Below are 18,854 nucleotides of genomic sequence, written 5' to 3'. Positions count from 1 at the left end.
CACCTTTCTCTATGGCGAGTGCAGCAAATCTTTCTTGGGGTTTATCTCCGCCATATTTACATATCAACAGAAGAATTTATGCTGCATTCTACAAACTCATTCTCAGCTSGATTTAATTTCAGACTTTGCATCCCCACAGCATGATGCTGCCATAACCRTGCCTTTCAGTGAGGATGGTGTGTTCAGTCTCGGTGCAGGGCATTTTCTTCTGTTGGTCGATCACCTACAACTCAGTGTCCGATTTACAAGGACGTGAGCTGGAAACCGTTTTGGTGCCCTATTCACTAAAGAAAAATTATGTTGCTAATGCAAATTACASAACATTAACGGGTAGTTCTATACATGATTAATTATGAAAAGATACCAGCTGTAGGTTTAATACGTCACTTGCCCAGTGACATTGTGTTGTTCCTCCCAAAAATGACTGTAACTTCCTCATTTTCAAATACTTTAGTATTGTTTATGTGAATTAAAATCCAAAGGTATTATTACCTTTGGATATGAGCAGGCAACTCTTATATAAAATACAATGTTTGCAAGACTCATAAAAAAAAAAAGAAAAAACAAAGTGTTGCCTGGGYTACTGCTCMAGACCAAAACTGCGTTAAAGTTCCTGGTTGCCAAGTAACAAAAAGTGAACAAAGTTGTTTTTCCACACCATCACCTCACCTGTTTGGCTGCTTGCTGTTTGGTTTCCAGAAAAGGTCCCGTTTGGCTGAACTAAGCTGTCCACGTCCCACAGAGGCTGTCCTCTCAAAAGACCTGAGTCAGATTTAACGGAGTGGCACTCAGGGATGCCACCCAGCTGGTAGTGTTGAAAGGCATGATGGGATAGCTGGTTGTAGCTGGAGAGGTCGTGCTGGTTGTGCGGGCCAGGCGAAAGRCMGAACAGGGTCTTGTCCTGGGCAACCGGGAATCCTGCAATCAGACGCATGCGGACAGGACGAGAAGAGTGAGCCAGAGACGGAGTGAAAATGTCCAAATCCAAAACATTTCACTCGTGACACACTCTCTGTGGCCCCTCACCCCTGTTCTGCTCATGCATCTGTCTGTAGAACATGTCCAGCTCTGGGTGAACAGCGGCAACAGACAGGGCCCTGGGCCGGGGGTCAGAAATGACTTCGTAACCCCAGACGTCAGGGCCGGAGGACACAGAGAGGGATGAGATGGGTGCACTGAAAGGGGCTGGCGGAGAATGACAGGAAATTAAACATACCAAACACAAAAGAAGAATTTTTTTTCTTCTTTTGCGGTGACTACCGTACCTCTACCTGCRGCAGAGCAAAGCATGCTGGGACAGCTGTTGGAAGCCTTGAGGAGGCCACGAAGAGGCGGGAGAGATGGACGGACTAGGAGAGGGTGCATGGAAGATGAAGGGACAGAACAAGGGAGGGAGAAAGAACAAGTCAGTTTAAGAGTTTAAGGGTACCGTCTGGCTGCGACRCGTGGCCTTGCTGCCGGAGGCGCTGCTCCTCCGGGAACTCTGTGGCTGCCATGTCCGAGCACAGCTCCAAGTCTTCGTTACTTTGGTACTCATCRGACACCAGGGAGGTCCTGTCCGATTGGTCGGTGGTCTCAGAGAGGGCGTGGCAGCTGGACGGAGTCTCAGGACGTTGGTGGAGCTTGGTGTGGAGTGACTCAATGAGTTTGTCTTTCTGCTGTAGCTCCTTACTCAGCCTGCAAGAAAAAAAAAAAAAAAAATCAGGACTTATATTCAAAGCCACTTACTGGTTATTCATTCAACTGAAGTATCTGGAATAACCAAGGAGAGCAGATTAACCTCTAGTCGCCGTCAGCAACCATGTGGTTTCTCATTGTGTTACATGACAGCAACTTAACGGCGGGACACGAGAAAGGGCTGTGCAAAGTTGACGAGCTAAAGCTGGTGACCTTACAGGAGGCCAGCAGGTCACAGAGCTGCGAGTTATTCTTTATGGCTTTCTGAAGTAATATTGAAAAGATGAAAAGGTTAAAGTTATAAAGCAGGGGGCACAAATAAAAAACCAGGTGTAATCAGTCCAAATAAAGAAGGTTTTACTTGTTCAGAATAAAAATGGTCCTGCTACTAATAAACATTAAAATAAWTTTTTTTTGTGTGTGTTGTCGCAATTTTTGCRAATGTTTTTATGAACCTGTAAGCATCTCTGTTGAGTGTTGAATCGTCCAGCTCAGGTCCGTCTAAGTCCAGCAGCTTGTCTAAATGAACTTTCCCAGAAGAACGATCAAATATTCACCCAGATTTGTGCCAAGATYTCACTGATGACAGCAAAAAACCTCGTGCTTCAGAAGATAYACCGAATACAGCGGAGTAGTATTGTTTTTGCATGTACAACTTTTACCCTATTTGGATCAGAGAAAATCCACAGTAATTGAAAACTGTGCAACAAACTTGATATCTTTAAACTTCACTGAAGTTGAGAAAGAGYGATGTGATTGCATCATCAAAACCACAAAATTCAATGTAGTTTTGCAGGTGATGATGAGTGGATACAAACGTCTGACACRCACGCACACAAACACAAAATAGGATTGTGTGTATGAAAATYGATGAGATGACGCACCGTAAGGCAAGCAGCTCATGGCCTGTTTTCTCGCTGTGGTTCTCGGTCCCCTCACCTGTGATTAGGAATCAGGAAAGTTGGAACACATTAAAGGAGCAAGAAACTTCAAGGGACSATAAAGTAAATATGGTTCTCCTGCTGGGACACCTGAYAGAAAAGTTCTCCTTACGTCCACTTATCTTGGTGAGCACTCTCTGAGCCAGGGTGCTGCTCTGAGCCAGCTGCTCCCTGAAGCTCTGACCCATGTAGTAATCGACGTCGTTGGCCCGCAGGAGCTCTTCAAAAGCCTGAGGACAGTTAGGGAGCGAGTATGAAAACGTAAACATGAAATCTTCTCTGTGTTGTAGAAGACGGAAGAAATTTGGCGGAACATGAGAAGCTGTGGCACCTTGGTAGTGTCCCCCAGGTGTTGCGTCAGGATGTGGCAGACCCCCTGGCCCTCTCTCATCCTCTGCCTGAGGTGGGACAGCTCACGAGCCTGAGCCTGGATCAGAGTGTTGTACTTCCTAAGGAGAGGAAGAGGCGCCCGAAGGTTTGACGTGAACCGCTGTGTGGCTTAGAGGTAACAGTTTTCTGAGTCTTATGACAGAACTCATGAGCATCTGCTGATAAACTCTAGGGAATAGAGAAAGTGCATCTGCCCAAGTGAAAATGTGTTTCTCACTGTAAGAACTTCTCCCTACTTCAGTCTATGTCATCTCACCCAGGCCAGGTGGCACATTTCCCCTCTTCCGGTTGACCTTTGTCTTCTGCAGCAGTGSTTTTCAGCTGAGCCTCAAGCGACGCGACTCGCTCCATGAGCTCCTGCAGCTCCCTGCTGTGCCCAGAGCTGGAGCGGACTCCCTGCGTGTCTGACATCCAGCCTTCATCTTCCTCCGCTGCACTGGGGCCCGCCGACCTCTCAAACGCCCAGTTGACCTGAAAGGTGGGCATCAAACGGAGCAGCTAGTGGGACCAGTGGGGTACCRCAAAATATCATTCAGGGAAAGCTCCTCTGGTCAGTCCAAGCATCAAACCATTAGAATTAAGAGACATCATTGAACTGTTTCAGAAAATCACTTAAACAATAACTAATCAAAACTGCATTCATGTTTTAAATGAACGTCTATGAATTACAAATGTTTTAAAAAGTTTTTTTTTTCACTTGAGTGAAGTTGGTTCCTCCCACCTTCTTCAAATTAAATAACATCGGTGTGAAATGTTTGTGCAGCAAAAATATTTGTTCAGTGATATTCATAAATGTCTCCAAAGGTCATCAAAGGTCAACTATCTTGTCTACATTTACGAAATCAAATYAAATATGGTGTCAGCCAACTATGTTATGCAAAATGTTTGTTTAGTATTCACAATTTTGTTTTAAGTTTCCAGAGATTATCACAGACCAGATCTGCTTCTCCTCACCCACATGAACAAAATCAAGCAAAAATCCTGCAGGGTGATGTGTTGGTCACCTTGCGTGGCGTGCGCTCCAGGCTGGAGGCGTAGTCGCTGGTGGCGGACAGAGAGCGGACGYGCAGCTGCAGTCCGCGGATCACCTTGTGGCAGCGGGTCAGCTGGGAGCGCAGATCCCGGATCAGATGCTGGAGAGACGCAGAYTCGTCCCCAGTGTTGGAAGCCCCTCTGTTCCCGYTACAGTTCCCRCCGTACCAGCYGCCACCCGCACCCTCACAGTCCTGAGGCTGGGACAGCGACGTGCACATCTCCAAGTCGTCAAACTCTGATCAGACGACAAAGACAATGAAGCCCGACAAGCCAGGAGGTGGTTGAGAATGAACGTTTTGGTCTCAGGGAAGCCGGGTCTGTGTGTGTGGATCACCTGGACTGCTGGCGTCTTCCCTCTCGGCTTCGTTCTCACTGCGGCCGCAGGTCTCGTAGCCGAGATCCTGGAGGTCCACCTGCACCTGCTTACTGGCCTGCTGCACGGACGTTTCTGCTGCAATAACACAGGAGAAGTCACAAGCTGATTGTGTTTTTCAGCATAAATCATCTTCCATACAGGTGGTGTCACAGACAGACACCAGGGGGCGCTAGATCACTTGCCCTTCTCCCTCTGGATGAATTGTACGTTCTGAAAAAGTTCTTTTTTACAGTGTTGTGTGCGGCCTTTCATAAATCTCACACTATTAAGGCAGTTGGCGGTTCCAAGTGCCACACAAGGTGATCTTTTTTTATACTTGCACACCCGCTCCCCAAACTGTCCACGCATATCTTTGTGCTTATAAATGACAAACTCACTTAGCAGATCTCTGTAGTCCTTGAGCTGCTCGGCCTGAGCCTGGACGGTGGCTTCGGACACCATCAGCCTCTCTTTCAGCTCTCTGTTCTCCTGCAGGCTCAGGCTCAGGTCAGAGCGAAGACGAGCCGCCTGCTCCCGGAGACCCTCCTCTATATCCTGCCAAATCGCTCCGGCCTCACTGCCACTGCCGGTGGACTCCACCGTCTGCAACAGGACGGAGATTCAGCAACAGATTTTTAGCAGCAGATTTTTTATGTTTTGGACCATAAAAAAATGTATGCAAATGGCTAGCATTTCATAGACAAACACAATGTGGCACATTTTAGTGAAAAGGAATGAAAATTATATTTTGTTGTGCTGAAACATGGTGGAGGCAGCATCATGCTGTGGGAATATTTTACTAAAGGGTCAGGAAAGCAGGTCAAAAACCTGAATRAAGACAATCTCCATCCAATCTGACTGAACTTGAACTTGTTTGAAAAGMAGAATTGGCCATACATGTACATTAGGGCAAGTTGCTTCTTGAGGTACAGTCTCAGGAAAGTTGACAAAAAAAACAAAACAAACAAATGTCACACTTTTCTGTTTTTTATTTGTAAAAAAATAAAAGTGATGCATCTTTTCCCTCACAGTTTTATGCTTGTTAGTGTTGGTCACATAAGATTAAAATAAAATAAAATAAAAGGAAGTTTGTGACTTTAAAGTAGCAAGACTTAAAAAAGTTCACAGGGTGTGAAAACTTTTCCAGTACGCTGTGAATACAAACACATTAAGTCGTGACCTGAACCACTGGAGAAAATAGGATTATGAGTTTTACTACGTGGATAAAATCCCATTTGTGATTATGTTGGATTACAAATTGAATAACAATTGCTGTTAAAGTAAATGTGAATAAAATATCACCGTCTCAGCCGGTTTGGACTTCAGGTCCAGCGAGCTCGGCCTCATGCAGTGCCTCTTCCCCGACTCGGCGCTCAGACTAGAGGGGCCTCGCTTCCCCGACACCACTGGAGATGATTCAAACTCTTCGTCGTCCTCCTCAGCGCTGCTCCTCTCCCTCTCCTCCCGTCGGCTCAGTTTAGTCTCTGCGTTCCTCCTCTGACCCCCCGCTCTCGGACACCCCCGACTTTCTCTCAGAGCCTCGTTCTCCTGCTGCAACCTCTGCAAGGCGCTCCTACAGCAAGTAAAAAAAAACAAACAAACACAAAGCCACCAGAAAAAAAGATGATGAATCCACACAGAGGAAGAGGAAAGTCAAATATAAAAAAAGTTTCAGGAAATCTGAGGAGATTCTGAAACATCCACCTCATGTCAGATAAAGACGCGTATCCATCCTCTTCCAGCTGCGACTGCACTTCTTCAAGCTGAGCATCTAGGGTCCTCTTGGCTTCTTCAAGCTGCTTTAGGTGGTGCACCGTCTCCTCTACCAGTCGCTCATCACCGGCTCTCTGAGGCTTCGCTGAGGCCTAACGGGACAGGAACACGTCCATTTTGTTCTCAGAAAAGCCAAATATTTTTTTTCTGAAAGGGATGAAAATGGGCTTTTACCTGAGTGGAGTTCAGGCTGTTATCCTCCTCCTCTATGCTGTCAGTGAACTCCTCGCTGCTGCCATCTTCATCGTCTACCTCCTCCTCCTCTTCTGAGCTGAACTCTGGAAGCACAATAACCATGTAAGGACAACATCCACTTCCTCTGGCTCTGTTATGTAATAATAAGTTTTTCTTTCTGTTCTTTGTTTTGCTCCTGCRTCACCACTCCATTCCACAGACCTCTCGGCTCTAAACCACCTCACTGGGAGTCATGGGACTGGAGGAAAATGTTATGTCATGTTTTGTTAGCCTGCCAGAAAAAAAAACAAAAAAAAACCCACGCTCACTCTGAACGTGTGGATGTGTTTATGAGACCAACTTTAGAACCAACAGACTCATATAGATTTGGACGTTTGAAGAACTCTGTGCTCGCTGCTCACCACATTTAATAGATTTAGATTTTTACTTAAGTATTGTGGGTAATAATCCAGGAGTAAGAGAGGAACTGGAGAAGACTTTTGCTTTGCAGGAAACAAGARGTTCAGTGGAAAGTGACTCAGCAGGAAATAGATGCACGCATTCGTTCCTACTGACCAAACAGACTCACAYGCCACCAAGTGTCCAGTGAGAGTCGTGGGTTTGTTTTTACAGTTATTCAGAGCATTTTAGGGCCAATTTATCAAATCACTTACTATCAGAAAAAGTTTATTGTTTATCTGTAAACAGGTGTAAGGGGAGRGTTTGTGTTGCTAACGACAGGGCAGCCAACTCACACAGCCAAATAGGGTGTTTATTGATTGAACAATGTGCTGTGTGCACTGAAGAGGGCTGAATGTGGGGCTCTGTTGATACTGTGGCTCCACACTCAGTGTGTTTAAATCATACAAGTTTTTATAGCAAAGAAGTTATTGTTTATATTTTATCAAAGATTCTGCAAAAATCAGGAATAACATGACTACCAGCCTAATAATAAGTCACTCTCTGTCCAAGAATCAACGTCTTTAATAATTATTGACTTAAAATAACCTCTTATGTCTCACTGAAAAGTTACTTGTAAGTTAGCGTTGTCATATTTCAAGCCAGACCATAACCTTTGCTCCTCACTTACATCTGCCCCTGAATATGTTCTTCCTTGGATTATTAGTTTTGAATAGTCTACAGACTGGGACCACGCCATCAGAGCTGCAGTACCAGAGAGGCTTTGACCCAGGCGTCAAACTGGCTCACATCTTTCCCTTCCCTGTTTTTCCTGATTTGTGGGCAAACGTTAACTTGTTGCCCGTTACATCCTAATAAAGGGATAACTAGTTGTTCTCAGTGGTCATAATGTTATGCCTGATGTGTGTGTATATGTATATAAATATATATATATATATTTGCAGAATGGGAATGAAACAGGGTGTTAGAGTCAGAACGGTCATGCAAACAGGACAACCATGCCAAAGTTTCATGCTCCAGGAAGCAAAGAGATGGAGGGAAGTCTAATTCGGACAAGAACGTATTTTCATTTAGTTTTCGTGGATCCATTTTGTTTTGTTTTTACAAAAATGAAACAAAATTCTGAAAACTTGATTCAGTTTTAAGATGTCAAACAGAAAATCTCTTTGAGGTTGGATCTAAGGACCATTTTGTGGATTTATCTTTTGGCATGTAGTATTTTTATGACAACTTTCTCATTAAACACAAAAAATAAGTCAATACCAGAGGTCCTTTTGACAAAAAACAGTACATTTATTTTTATTGCATTAAAAAAAAAAAAAAAAAATGTTGACATTTATTCCACCTCTGAAGCAAGATGAGGTTTCCTGGAATATGTCTTCTACCAATATTAATTTCTAACGGGCAGGCAACGTTTCACATTTGGATATTTCTCACTACAACACAGAACTGATGAGCACATGTTGCAAAATGATGCATTTGTTAAAATTGTGACATTACTTTTCTATATGAAGCAGTACCTACCAGCTTATATTTCATAGGTTTCATCCGTTTTGTGCATACCTGTTACGACTAAAATAAAAATAAAAAAAATAAAAACTGGAGCGAAGCAGGTTTTACGTTACAGAGCGCTGAAGAAAAAAAAAAGCTGGAGCTTAAGGTTAACCCTCAAGAGTAGAAATCCTACGCCATCTTCGTTAAATGCAGACACACGGATGACATAAAACAAACGATGGATGGTGAGACGTTTCACTGTAAGGCGCGAGATCGAGTCTCCACAAGACGAAACTTCACTGTGCAACAGCACGGCCRGCGAGACACAGCAATGCGGAGCAAACCAAACTGCGGAGCAGGCAGTTATCAGAAACAATGGAAAACATCCACACAATGATCACAGAATATATATTATATATATATAGATATAGATAAAAGCTCTGAGGTGCACATATTTCGTTTTTCGGAGAGGTTAATGTGAACAGAGCTTGTTCTGTGAGTAGAGCTGGTGCTGACTGGGCAGAGCTGCCTCCAGACTGAGGGTCAGGCTCTCTTCCTCACGGTTCTCTCTCTATAAATCCTGACCCTCAGACCTTAGAGGCAGCTCTGTCTCACTTTAAGACTTTCACTCTGAAGCGCTGAGCGTCAGGGCAGYGTTAGTGAGTGGCCGACTGCAGCCGTGAAGGCTAGTCCCCGCCATTCCCACCTCCAAACTCAGGCTGCCTTTTAGCTGCCCGCTCCAGTGCCAGGGCCATGCTACGGGTCCTGGACAGAACCTCCTCCAGCTGCCCTCGAAGTGCCTGAACCGAGTCTAGTTCGGTGTGCAGGGTCTGGATCTTCTCTGCGCTGCTGTTGCTGTCGAAAAAAAAAAAAAAACATAGAGGAAAGAAAAAAATGCGTAAAATCCTAAAAGAAGACATTTTGTAATTGCAGAGATGAAAGCATCCCTCCTCCCCCACTTACCCATCACTTCTGCTAAGTTGGGTCAGATTTTGGTATAGCCTCTTTTCTATCCTCAGGGCGTCATTCAGCTTGTTGTACTCAGACACCAGCTGCTCTAGCACGCACTGGAGACCAGAGGTAGAGGTTAAAAATAAACAGTGCTCTGCAAAACTCTTTTTTACCCCCATTTTGTAATATCACAACCACAAACGTAAATGTATTTTATTCGGATTTCATGTGAGACAAACACAAAGTAGCTCATGATTATCTCTCAAGTCTTCTGCAGCTTTTACAAGTTTTTTTCTCAGCAGAATTTCTCGATATTTAGTTTCCATCAACTGCGTAATTGGAGTTATGTAGGGGTGGAATGGAAATGCATGCCACATTTTTTTACTTAAAAAAAAATTTAATTCATGGATATGTATTCTGTTAGTTCTAAAAATACATGCCGCTTTGCATCTGACTTTGGTATAAATATCAATAAAATGTATCAAATTCTGTGGTTATGTGAATAAAACTATGAATAAATCCACATTATGCAAAAGGATAAAAATGGAAAAATGACTCGTTTCCCCTAACTGACGCACTCTTACTTGCTGATGAGCTCCGTCTTTTGTCGCCGCATTCTGAATCTGCCGATGGGCCAGAGAGGAGCGCAGGTCAGCGATCTCCTTCTGCGTCAAGAGAACGACTCCGTGTAAAAAAAAAAAAAAATCGCAAACGTGACTTTGGTGCAGCGTCTCAGAGTTTCAGACGAAGATACCTGAGCCTCCTTCTCCTTCTTCAACACCAGCTGGATCTCGTCCTTCAGAGCCTTCACTTCGGCCTCCCTCTCCTCCTGCATGGCCTCCTCCTGTTCCTGGATCAGCTTCTGACACAAAGTGTACCGTGGCGTAAGATTAGGAATGTAGAAGACAAGGAGGAAAACCAAAGATCGAAGGATCAGCAGGTACCTTAATAAAGGCTTCCTTCTCCTTGAGCAGGCTTCGCAGATGCTCCACCTCTCCTCCCGTCTCCCTCTCTCTTTCTCGCCTCACCTCGCTCAGCTCCTGCTCCGTCTGGGTCAGCTGCTTGCGAAGTTCCTGCTGCTCGTTTGTCCGCTCGGTGATCACCAAGGAGAGCCTGTACGAGTAATCCTGAAAGAAATAAAGGACGGAGAGATTTTTCTAAAGATTTTTCAAGCTCTGATCTATCCATTTAAGGTGCATTTTCTTTCCATCTGCACTGCAAACCTGGAGGTACTGGTCTTTGGAGCTGAGCGTGCTGAGCAGATCCAGGATCTGCGCTTGGTGCTCGTCGGTCTGCCGGGTGCGGTCGGACAGCAGCTCCTGGAACAGTTTCTCTTTAAGGGCCAGCCGAGCCTTCAGCTCCTCCACGACCCCCGTTGGGCCGGCCTGGACCCGGGCAACGAGGGCGGTCGTTAGGTCCTGCACGTGGTACACAAAACAGAAAGCAGCGTCGGCAAAAGTAAAACCGGCAGCACAGGTTTGGGCAGCCAGCAGGGCCTTCGKAGGCCCGTATGAYGGAGGACGTGTTGGGTGTTACCTGCATCTCCTGGCTGCGCGCCTGCAGGGCCGCCTGCAGCTGGTGGATGATGGTGTCCTTCTCCCTCAGAGYCGTTTTCTCCTTCTCCTCGCTCTTCTGCTTCAGCCACTGCAGGTTCCTGTAGGCCTCCGCTGCCTGCTCCAGCTCCAGCTCCTTGCTGCGCACCAGAGCATCCAAACTCTGGCGGTGGAGGAAAAAACAAGCCCACACGGATTCATTCGTACMGACAGCGAGAAAAAGACATTTACAATAAAAAATWWAAAAATAAAACAGCTCTGACATTCGCCGATGAGCGTACCGTGATGGTTTCCTCGTTGTTGGACAGGATGCAGCGGAGCCTCTCCAGGTCGCGCTCCTTCTCCCTGAGGGCGAGCTGMAGCGCCCTCACCTGGCCCTCGCGCTCTTCCAGACAGCGGAACTTGTCATCAATGGAGTGCTGCGAGCAGAAAACCAATTACTTATTGGGTGCAACTCCAGAACATTGTGCTTCTTTTGGAATAAGAAACAAGAATAAACATAAATAAACAAATTAAAAAAAGAAAAGTACTGAACACCCTTTAAATATTCTGGCGTTCTGATCTTTAAGTTCCTACAGTCGACTGAAGCCGACTGTGTGAACGGTCCACCCACGTTCAGCCGTGACGCTCATTTCACAGGTCGTAAAGTTGACTAAAAAGGCTTTCTGTGATATAAAAGCTAATTGGCATTTTTAAAAGGGGAATGAATGATTGTCATGCAATTTTCATAGAGGAGTATGTGGCTGCTTTACCTCCAGAGCTCGGTCTCTCTCCTTAATCCGCTCCCTCAGCTTCTCTAGCAGAGCATCTCTTGGCTTAGAGCTTTTTGTCGACTCCAACATGTCACAGTACTCCTGAAGACAGCAACAGCAAAGATCAACGCCCGCTCCGTGAAGCGTATGAGCATGAGAGTCTGTGTCTTTGTGTGCGTGTTCCTACCTCCAGCTGCCGCTCCTTGTCCTGCAGGGAGCGCTCGAGCTGTGCAATGATCCCGTCTTTCTCTTGCAACACTGCCGTCTTCTCTGCCTCGCATTCCTTCAGAGCCGCCTCTCTGGTCTGAAGCTCGGAGCGAATCTTCTGCAGAGCACCGCGCAGGTCCTGTGGCGGGAACAGGAGTGATTACACACGCGCATGCGCGCGCCTCGTGCAGTTAAAAAAACGGCACGTGAACGGCCGCGCTGACCTGGTTGTGTTTTTCTGTGACCTCCCTGTGCTGCAGTTCCTCTTGTAGGTCGGAGCTGAGCCTGTCCTTGAACCTCAGCAGGTCGTCGCCTTGCCTTTGGCTCTGCCTTAGACTCCTCTGGCTGGCCTCCAGCTCCAGACCCAGAGAGAACAGAGAGCTCTGCACCCGGACCAGCTCGCCCTGAAGCTGGCCGAACGTCAGAGACTCGCTCATCCCCACGGGAGTCTTGGGAAAATATGAACGATCAGGCTGCACGTCTTAACCACGAGTACGGACAGATTCTGGAACGGGAGACGTGATATAAAACACGCTGCGGGTCTCACCTGGCTTTGAGTGAGCTGGCTACGATGGGCCAGCTCTTGCAGCTTGCACATAGTGCTGTTCTGGCCTTCAATCAGATGGTACAGCTCCTGGGCCTTCAGAGACATGAGGAAAATGGGAGTCAACTCACTTAAAGAAAAAAAATTGTCAGTTTTCTACGTCTGCAGACACGGACCTCGCTGTCTTTGGTGGTGATGGACTCTGTGAGGCCCTGAATGGTTCTTTCCTGACTCTGGGCTGCCTGTCGGAGCGAACGCAGCTCACACTCCATCTCGTTCAACTTCTCCTGCAGCTTCTAGAAATGGAGAAAAAAAAAAATCAGACCTGCAGTGTGATTAAAATGTAGCTATTTTTAAAGCGCCTCACCATGTTGTTGGCCTCGCTCTCCTGGATCTTTGCCTGCAGGGATTGGACCTGGAGCTGGGCCTTCTGCAGCTCGCTGACGCACTGACCCGCCGCACATTCGTACTGGTTGAGCCGACTCTGCTGCTCCTCAACGAGGCTCTGAAGAAGATCATATTAAACCTGATTTATTTGTAATCAACTCGTTGTTTTGTTTCATATTCGCATAAAGTGTACAAAAAGAATAATCTCTTCTTAAAGATACACATTTTTACTTTTCGGGACATTACTGTGGTTCAWTCAGGCTGCAGATAACAGGAGAACATCAAAGGCTAATAATCTCTTTGAGCTGTCAATCTCCGTCACAGAATATGCTGAATTAGGACATTTTGACCATTAAAGGTCCTCCTTCCTCTTGAGAACGCAGAGACTGCTGTTCTAGTACTGACTGATCACAGCTGAGTTTTCACAGAATCACCTCTTTGCAGATTTTTCTTAAGTACTCCAAACTGTTCACAGAAAATTCAATTATTTCTTGTTTTTTTTCTATKTGTTTCATAAAATATATGAAAGAAAATGTAGGTTGAAACACCTAGATGCAGTGCAACTTGGCAGGCTATTGRTAGGCGTTTGCAAGGCAGCCGATTTATTTTCCTTGGCACCGTTTAGCTTAGCGGAGTTAAGGAAGGCTGTATATAATAGTTTCTGTGGAAGTGCAAGGATGGTTTGTTTGGTGTTTGAACGATTAAAACAGGTAGWTATGTACATTTTCAGAGATTTCAAGTATTCACAAATTTGAGTTATTTGTGGGAGGCCGTGGTCTCMAAGTCCCAAGAATACCAGGAGACCAGTGTAATGCTAGCTGTGCTAATAATGYAAACCACCAATATAAGATTTTACAGGAAGTTSAAAATGTCAACTTCATTTTGTTTTTGCTTTGCAAATTCATGCCAGATTTACATCCTTTTATATTATGCYTCTTAAAGAGGAATTTAAACGGATGGACACCATTGTAAGCAGGTTAAAGCTTTGCTAAAATATCAGCGATTGSGTATCGGCCACAAACCTCTAATTGTTCATCTCTACAAGCTAATGGGCCACACGAGGCAGAGAAGACACTGGAGTGGTTTGTGAGTGCGGACATGCATGACTGCACCCAAAGTGTTTCAATAAAAGCATCATTACKTGATAATTTATACGTCTACCAACACCGAGGTTAGCATGTTGTGAKGTTCAGAATTTAACCTAATAGATAAGCAATGTTTTTCTTTTCAAAAACAAACAAAAAGAAAATAATTAAAGCCTTGAWTTGTGCTGCTGAAGCAGCAAACCAGGGCAGAGATGAGCTGAGAAGGTCTGACATTGTGTGGATCACTTTGCCTCAAGGTCTCCAGAAAATAGGTCAACAGCGGAGCCACTCTGTCTTTGAATGTCTCCCCTTATCTAACCTACTTCAGTCATCGGACTGTGCTTAAGAGGATGAATGCATCCCCCTCGCAGAAGATTATTGATTGGCGTGAGCTGAGATTTGTTGTAGTTTCATCTGAGGAAAACATGACGAACTGAACAGCCTCTTGTTAAAGTGCAGACATTAATATCTGTTGACGTGGTGTTGGGTGCTAACGTTGTGAACGCCAAGACTGGCTAAAACTTCAGCTTTCATCTGTTGTGTAAATGCCGCAATGATATCTCTTCTACAAAAAAATCTATTCACAGAATCTCAGTTTAGAAAGTTCAGTCTATCTCTGAAAGATATTCAAGATCTATATGAAAAATGGTTGCACTTTCATTTTCTGTTTCCTCTTTTGAGAGACGCAGTCATTAGGGAATCGGGCCATGCCATGTGCAACTGCCTACCGAAACCTGACTGCTCTTGCAAAGTGTGGTATAACCACACACAGAAGCCTAAGCACATCACACACACGCACAAACCACAGCTCACATCCTCTTGAGCTGAAGCTATTTGGAGAGGCTGTGGGTAGTGTAAGTAACTGACAGCTTGATTATGAAGCTGCTTAAACTAAAAAAAGAGAAGGGAGTAATTCTTCATGGACAGGGTGCGCAGTCAAACGCTGAAGCCTGTTAGCCAGATTCACTCAGGGTGCTGCAGAGTAATAAAATAGTTCCTCTCAGCAGCAGCATCGTTTTCTGTAAGGTCTAGTACCTGATGTGGAGGTGGGGGAGGATACTCCTTGTATAAATCGTTCAATAAATCCTCCATGTCAGCAAAGTTCAGGTCGTGATCGTCTTCCAAATTCARCCTGACCAAAGGAGTCTCTGGCTCGGGAGTGGGCATGTGGTTGTCTCTCTCTCCATAAGGCATCCCAAGAAGAGGATCTGGGAATCGCAGACGAGCCCCTCCATTCCTGGAGCTCCGCCGGATGAGGACGGGTAGTTTGCTTCCCTTGGTGTGCTGGACTGGGCGGTGGGTTGCGTAGCTTTGCAGCAAGCAGAATGTCAGGGAAAGACTGGGCCCAGGTGAGGACAGCGTCGCTCCCATGTGCTCCTCAGACAGAGAGTCAGATATGTGGTCGTCTATTGCCGTTTCCCCAGAGGAGATCAGTGATCTGTCTCTCAGCGCTCCAGGCTGAGTGTTGTCTTCGATCATCTCCAGGGATGCGACTGACGGGCTGGAGCTGCCCCGTCCAGCCAGAGTGCGATCACTGTCTGAAGTCCGGGAAACGTCCTGAGACCCAGGGACCAGGGTTCGAGATGACGGGGCCTCCTCTGAATCGTCCAAGTTCTTCCTCTCCACGTCTCCATCCCCTCCAGTCACACTCCCACCAATGACGCTGGCTGAGTATCTGGTTGATGGCCCGCAAGAGGTGCTTCTTGCCAGCTTTCTGGGCACTTTGCAGACCGCTTCATAGTCAGAGTCTGCCACCCGCCAGTAGGAACATCCTCGACACTTTCTGGGAGTGCTGGGTCGACAGTGGTGCGTGCCTGTACCGGTGGCCTCTGACCCTGGATCAGCAGGGCAGGTAGGGTGGTGGTGATGGTGGCAGTCCAGCCCATCGTCAGCCCAGGACTCATACAAAGAGTAGACCAAATCCTCCTGGAGCAGGGCACAGTACTTTGCATGGGTTAGACCCGAGATATCCACCATCCCATCTCCAGACTCTTCATTAGTGCCGGTGAACGTCACAGCGCCGTCTTCCGGATTAGTCCTCCGGTACAAACCGCCAATGCACTGTCTCAGTCGATGCTTCTCCTGCAACAGCCGCTGCAGCCTTTCGATGGACAGGGCCTCCACTCGGGCGATGACTGTGTCGAAGCGGTACATGCGGTCCAGCATGAAGGTGCACTTGGAGCAGGCAAACTCCCCCCTGCCATCCCGGGTCAGCTCTCGACCCAGGGCATGGGACAGCAGCACATGTAAGTTAAGTTTGGAGGCTGGGTGGAAGATCCATCGCCTCTGGTTACCAAGGAGCTCCCGGCCACAGATTCTACATGTCTCCTTCATCTTGACATCAAGCATTCTCCTGGCTTTACAATATGAAGTAGTGGGTTATATCAGACAGGGAACTCAAACATATCAGAGCATGGATCAGTTTAGATCCCTTAAGGGTGACAAAAGACACGTTAAATTAAGATCCGTGAGTCAACAAAAAATAAAAATAAAAGTTCTAATTTAGTCTTTTCAGACTTAAATCCAATCAGGAACGCATAAATAATTCCTGTAGACTTTCTTTGGCTGCACATGTAATTCCAGATGGGACAGCAAAGATCGGGATAAGCGTAGATGAAGTGATTCTCAGATATCCATCAGTGCAGGATCCCGCAGGATGTGCAGGTGCAACGTGAATATGGCGCACGGAGAAAGAGGGCATGTCTCTTTAATTTAACCACACTCGGTTTCTCTCTGTGTCGAGTCTCCCGGCTGTCAGTAGAGCGACGTTTTATATTTCCCAGCAGCGCCATCCTACACGCCTCTGCAGCAGCACCAGCACAGCTCCGGCTGACTCGGACAGGTTCATGCTGACCGGGGAGCGTGACGATCCGCCGGCCTCCACGCGGACGTGCCGCGGTGACACGCTGGTAAACGGGGCGATCCTCTGGCTCCTCCGTTCCTTCTCTGCGTCTCTAAAGAAGCCAGKTTKTTTTTTTKTTTTTTTCATTTCAGAGCTACAAACGACGGCTACACGTAGAGGCTCCCAGCACAGAGACGTAAAGTGCAGGAGATCCTGCGGGGAGATAACGCTGTGGCTTCCGAGGAGACGGACCTGCAGCGGCGGAGCGCACCATGCAGGAGGAGCGGGGGGTGGAGCAGCCCGGTGCAGCTGCGCTCCGACCTTCTCTGATAAATTATCACCGCAAATGCCGCTTGGAATGGAAACTTAACTAATAACGCACCTTGACAAATCAAATCTACATTTCTGAATTAATTAATTTTTGATGTTATTGCTTTAGCGAAAGAGTGGCGCTCCCCCGTCGGGAGACTGTTTTTCGCTCCTGCCGTGTTGACTAATATCAGTGCGCCTGAATACACAGGTGAAATGCTCAGCAGCCTGCAATGTGAAATCAAGTGACCCGAAGAGCATGGGAGGCGCAATCACAATGCTTTTAGAGCCAAAATGTAAATGTGGAGGATCAAAAGTCAAGCAGTTTAAAAATAAATAAGTTGTCAAATAATTGTAGATAGTTTAATTACATGAAACTGCATTACTAACCTGAACAAATAATAATAAACTACTTGTATTACGAGCGACGTTTCAATTAAAACCTTATATAATTATTTCAGAGAACTGATTATGATACTTAAAGCAGGAAGGAAAGATAACAGCAACAAGAGTGCCAGCTAGTGTCCAACAAGCAATGTCATAAAAAATGTAAATAAATATATTCATAATCTAATAATTAATTTTTTTTAATCATTGCTTAAACTCAACATATATTAAAATCCTGTAGAAATATTACAATTTATTTTTAGCTTTATGTCATATTCCAAGTGGTATAGTCCATCATGAAAGTCCTYATGACTCCTTGMATGAGGAATATGAAACAGTCTCATTTAATAATGATATATATAACTTACAGCACAGTGTCTGATTCTGATTCCCTGTTTTCATGGCAACAGGAAATATCATCAAACAAAACTTGCATGTGATAATCAAACAATCAGARCTTTATTCTCTATTTCAGAGTCCCAGCTTATCCTCACAGTAACTMATTTCCTCTAGCACATCATCCATATACGTTTCACCCTTTGAGCAGACCCTCTGTRTCTTGATATGTCTCTTTTATTATGCTTGAATGCTGCTTAATAAAGGTTATTACTGAAACTGAGGCACTTCCTCTAATTCAGCTCTCTCTGGAAGTGATAGCTACATTCGTGGTGGATGTAAATGACATATTTTCCAGGTTGCATATGTAAAACTACGACAATGATGGTCACTAATAAATGTGTAGAGTTTCTATCCATTTCAAGCTGCCTCCCTTCTCCTCCCGGCATTAATGTCTGTGGTGTCTGGAGGGTCAATTAAGAWGAGCTTGTATGGCTGATGTGGGTCTGAATCAACAACACAACTTGATATCAGCGTTGGGGTCCCTGAGCACTCAAAGGTTAACCTGACCTATCGACAGCCCAGCTGAAACCTGAGCCTTTAAATGGTTGAACAGGGATGTGCCTGCAGCACTCACGCAAATATGAAAGAGAGCACTTCATGGAAACATGGACGCACGCACACACACACACACGCGCGCGCGCGCGCACGCACATACACACACACACACACACACACACACACACACACACACACACACACACACACACACATGCACCATATGTCAGTGTCTTTCTTTGACAGAAAACCTGAATGCTGTCACTGTTTCTTCATATGTAGAATAAAATGGGTAGACACAGAAGCGAAGAGAAGAACAGTTTCTCACAAAACCATAAAATCAAATAAAAGAAACCTTCGGAACTAAATTCTATAAAAACTCTGTTTTCTACTTCGTTTAAACTCTGCTTAGCATGACAGMTGTTGTCATTTTAAAACAGTCATCATCTGTTAGATATCACATTATTCAGAATAGTGTTAGTTTTCTAATTTGTGGATACACTAATATAGATTTGATTCACCTTTGGCCCCCTTTTATTGTAAAAATGTGCTCCTAATTTAATCAATAACAATAATAAACCTGCGATTCGTAAAACTGCTCCAGTTTACTTTGTTTTCCCCACTATCTGTGTGTTTTCTACTTTTACTGACAGACTCTGTGCATCTGCACATTTTACTTTTTCT

The 18,854-nt window shown here is 45.5% G+C and overlaps 1 protein-coding gene across 1 annotated transcript in view; it reads right to left on the bottom strand.

Annotated features, from left to right (window-relative positions):
• Positions 1-604: 604 nt before the first annotated feature.
• Positions 605-18,854, bottom strand: part of LOC103479415 (myomegalin-like) — a 36,477-nt gene continuing 18,227 nt past the window's right edge. The window contains exons 10-37 of the mRNA XM_017309872.1: positions 12,634-12,771; positions 12,443-12,562; positions 12,270-12,362; positions 11,947-12,171; positions 11,703-11,861; positions 11,516-11,617; positions 11,027-11,182; positions 10,747-10,926; positions 10,434-10,628; positions 10,155-10,337; positions 9,965-10,072; positions 9,789-9,875; positions 9,223-9,326; positions 8,966-9,114; positions 6,346-6,449; positions 6,103-6,263; positions 5,701-5,971; positions 4,797-5,001; positions 4,378-4,494; positions 4,013-4,278; positions 3,265-3,479; positions 2,950-3,067; positions 2,731-2,848; positions 2,562-2,616; positions 1,430-1,677; positions 1,266-1,349; positions 1,027-1,185; positions 605-918 (exon numbers count right to left, since the gene is read on the bottom strand). Of these exons, the coding sequence (XP_017165361.1) occupies positions 605-918; positions 1,027-1,185; positions 1,266-1,349; positions 1,430-1,677; positions 2,562-2,616; positions 2,731-2,848; positions 2,950-3,067; positions 3,265-3,479; positions 4,013-4,278; positions 4,378-4,494; positions 4,797-5,001; positions 5,701-5,971; positions 6,103-6,263; positions 6,346-6,449; positions 8,966-9,114; positions 9,223-9,326; positions 9,789-9,875; positions 9,965-10,072; positions 10,155-10,337; positions 10,434-10,628; positions 10,747-10,926; positions 11,027-11,182; positions 11,516-11,617; positions 11,703-11,861; positions 11,947-12,171; positions 12,270-12,362; positions 12,443-12,562; positions 12,634-12,771 (4,434 nt within the window). The remainder of the gene's footprint in view (positions 919-1,026; positions 1,186-1,265; positions 1,350-1,429; positions 1,678-2,561; positions 2,617-2,730; positions 2,849-2,949; positions 3,068-3,264; positions 3,480-4,012; positions 4,279-4,377; positions 4,495-4,796; positions 5,002-5,700; positions 5,972-6,102; positions 6,264-6,345; positions 6,450-8,965; positions 9,115-9,222; positions 9,327-9,788; positions 9,876-9,964; positions 10,073-10,154; positions 10,338-10,433; positions 10,629-10,746; positions 10,927-11,026; positions 11,183-11,515; positions 11,618-11,702; positions 11,862-11,946; positions 12,172-12,269; positions 12,363-12,442; positions 12,563-12,633; positions 12,772-18,854) is intronic.

Source organism: Poecilia reticulata, linkage group LG17, assembly GCF_000633615.1.
Source record: "Poecilia reticulata strain Guanapo linkage group LG17, Guppy_female_1.0+MT, whole genome shotgun sequence".
In the NCBI taxonomy this organism is placed as follows: domain Eukaryota; kingdom Metazoa; phylum Chordata; class Actinopteri; order Cyprinodontiformes; family Poeciliidae; genus Poecilia; species Poecilia reticulata.
The sequence above is the reverse complement of the archived record's forward strand: the minus strand, read 5'-3'. Positions and strand labels throughout refer to the sequence as shown.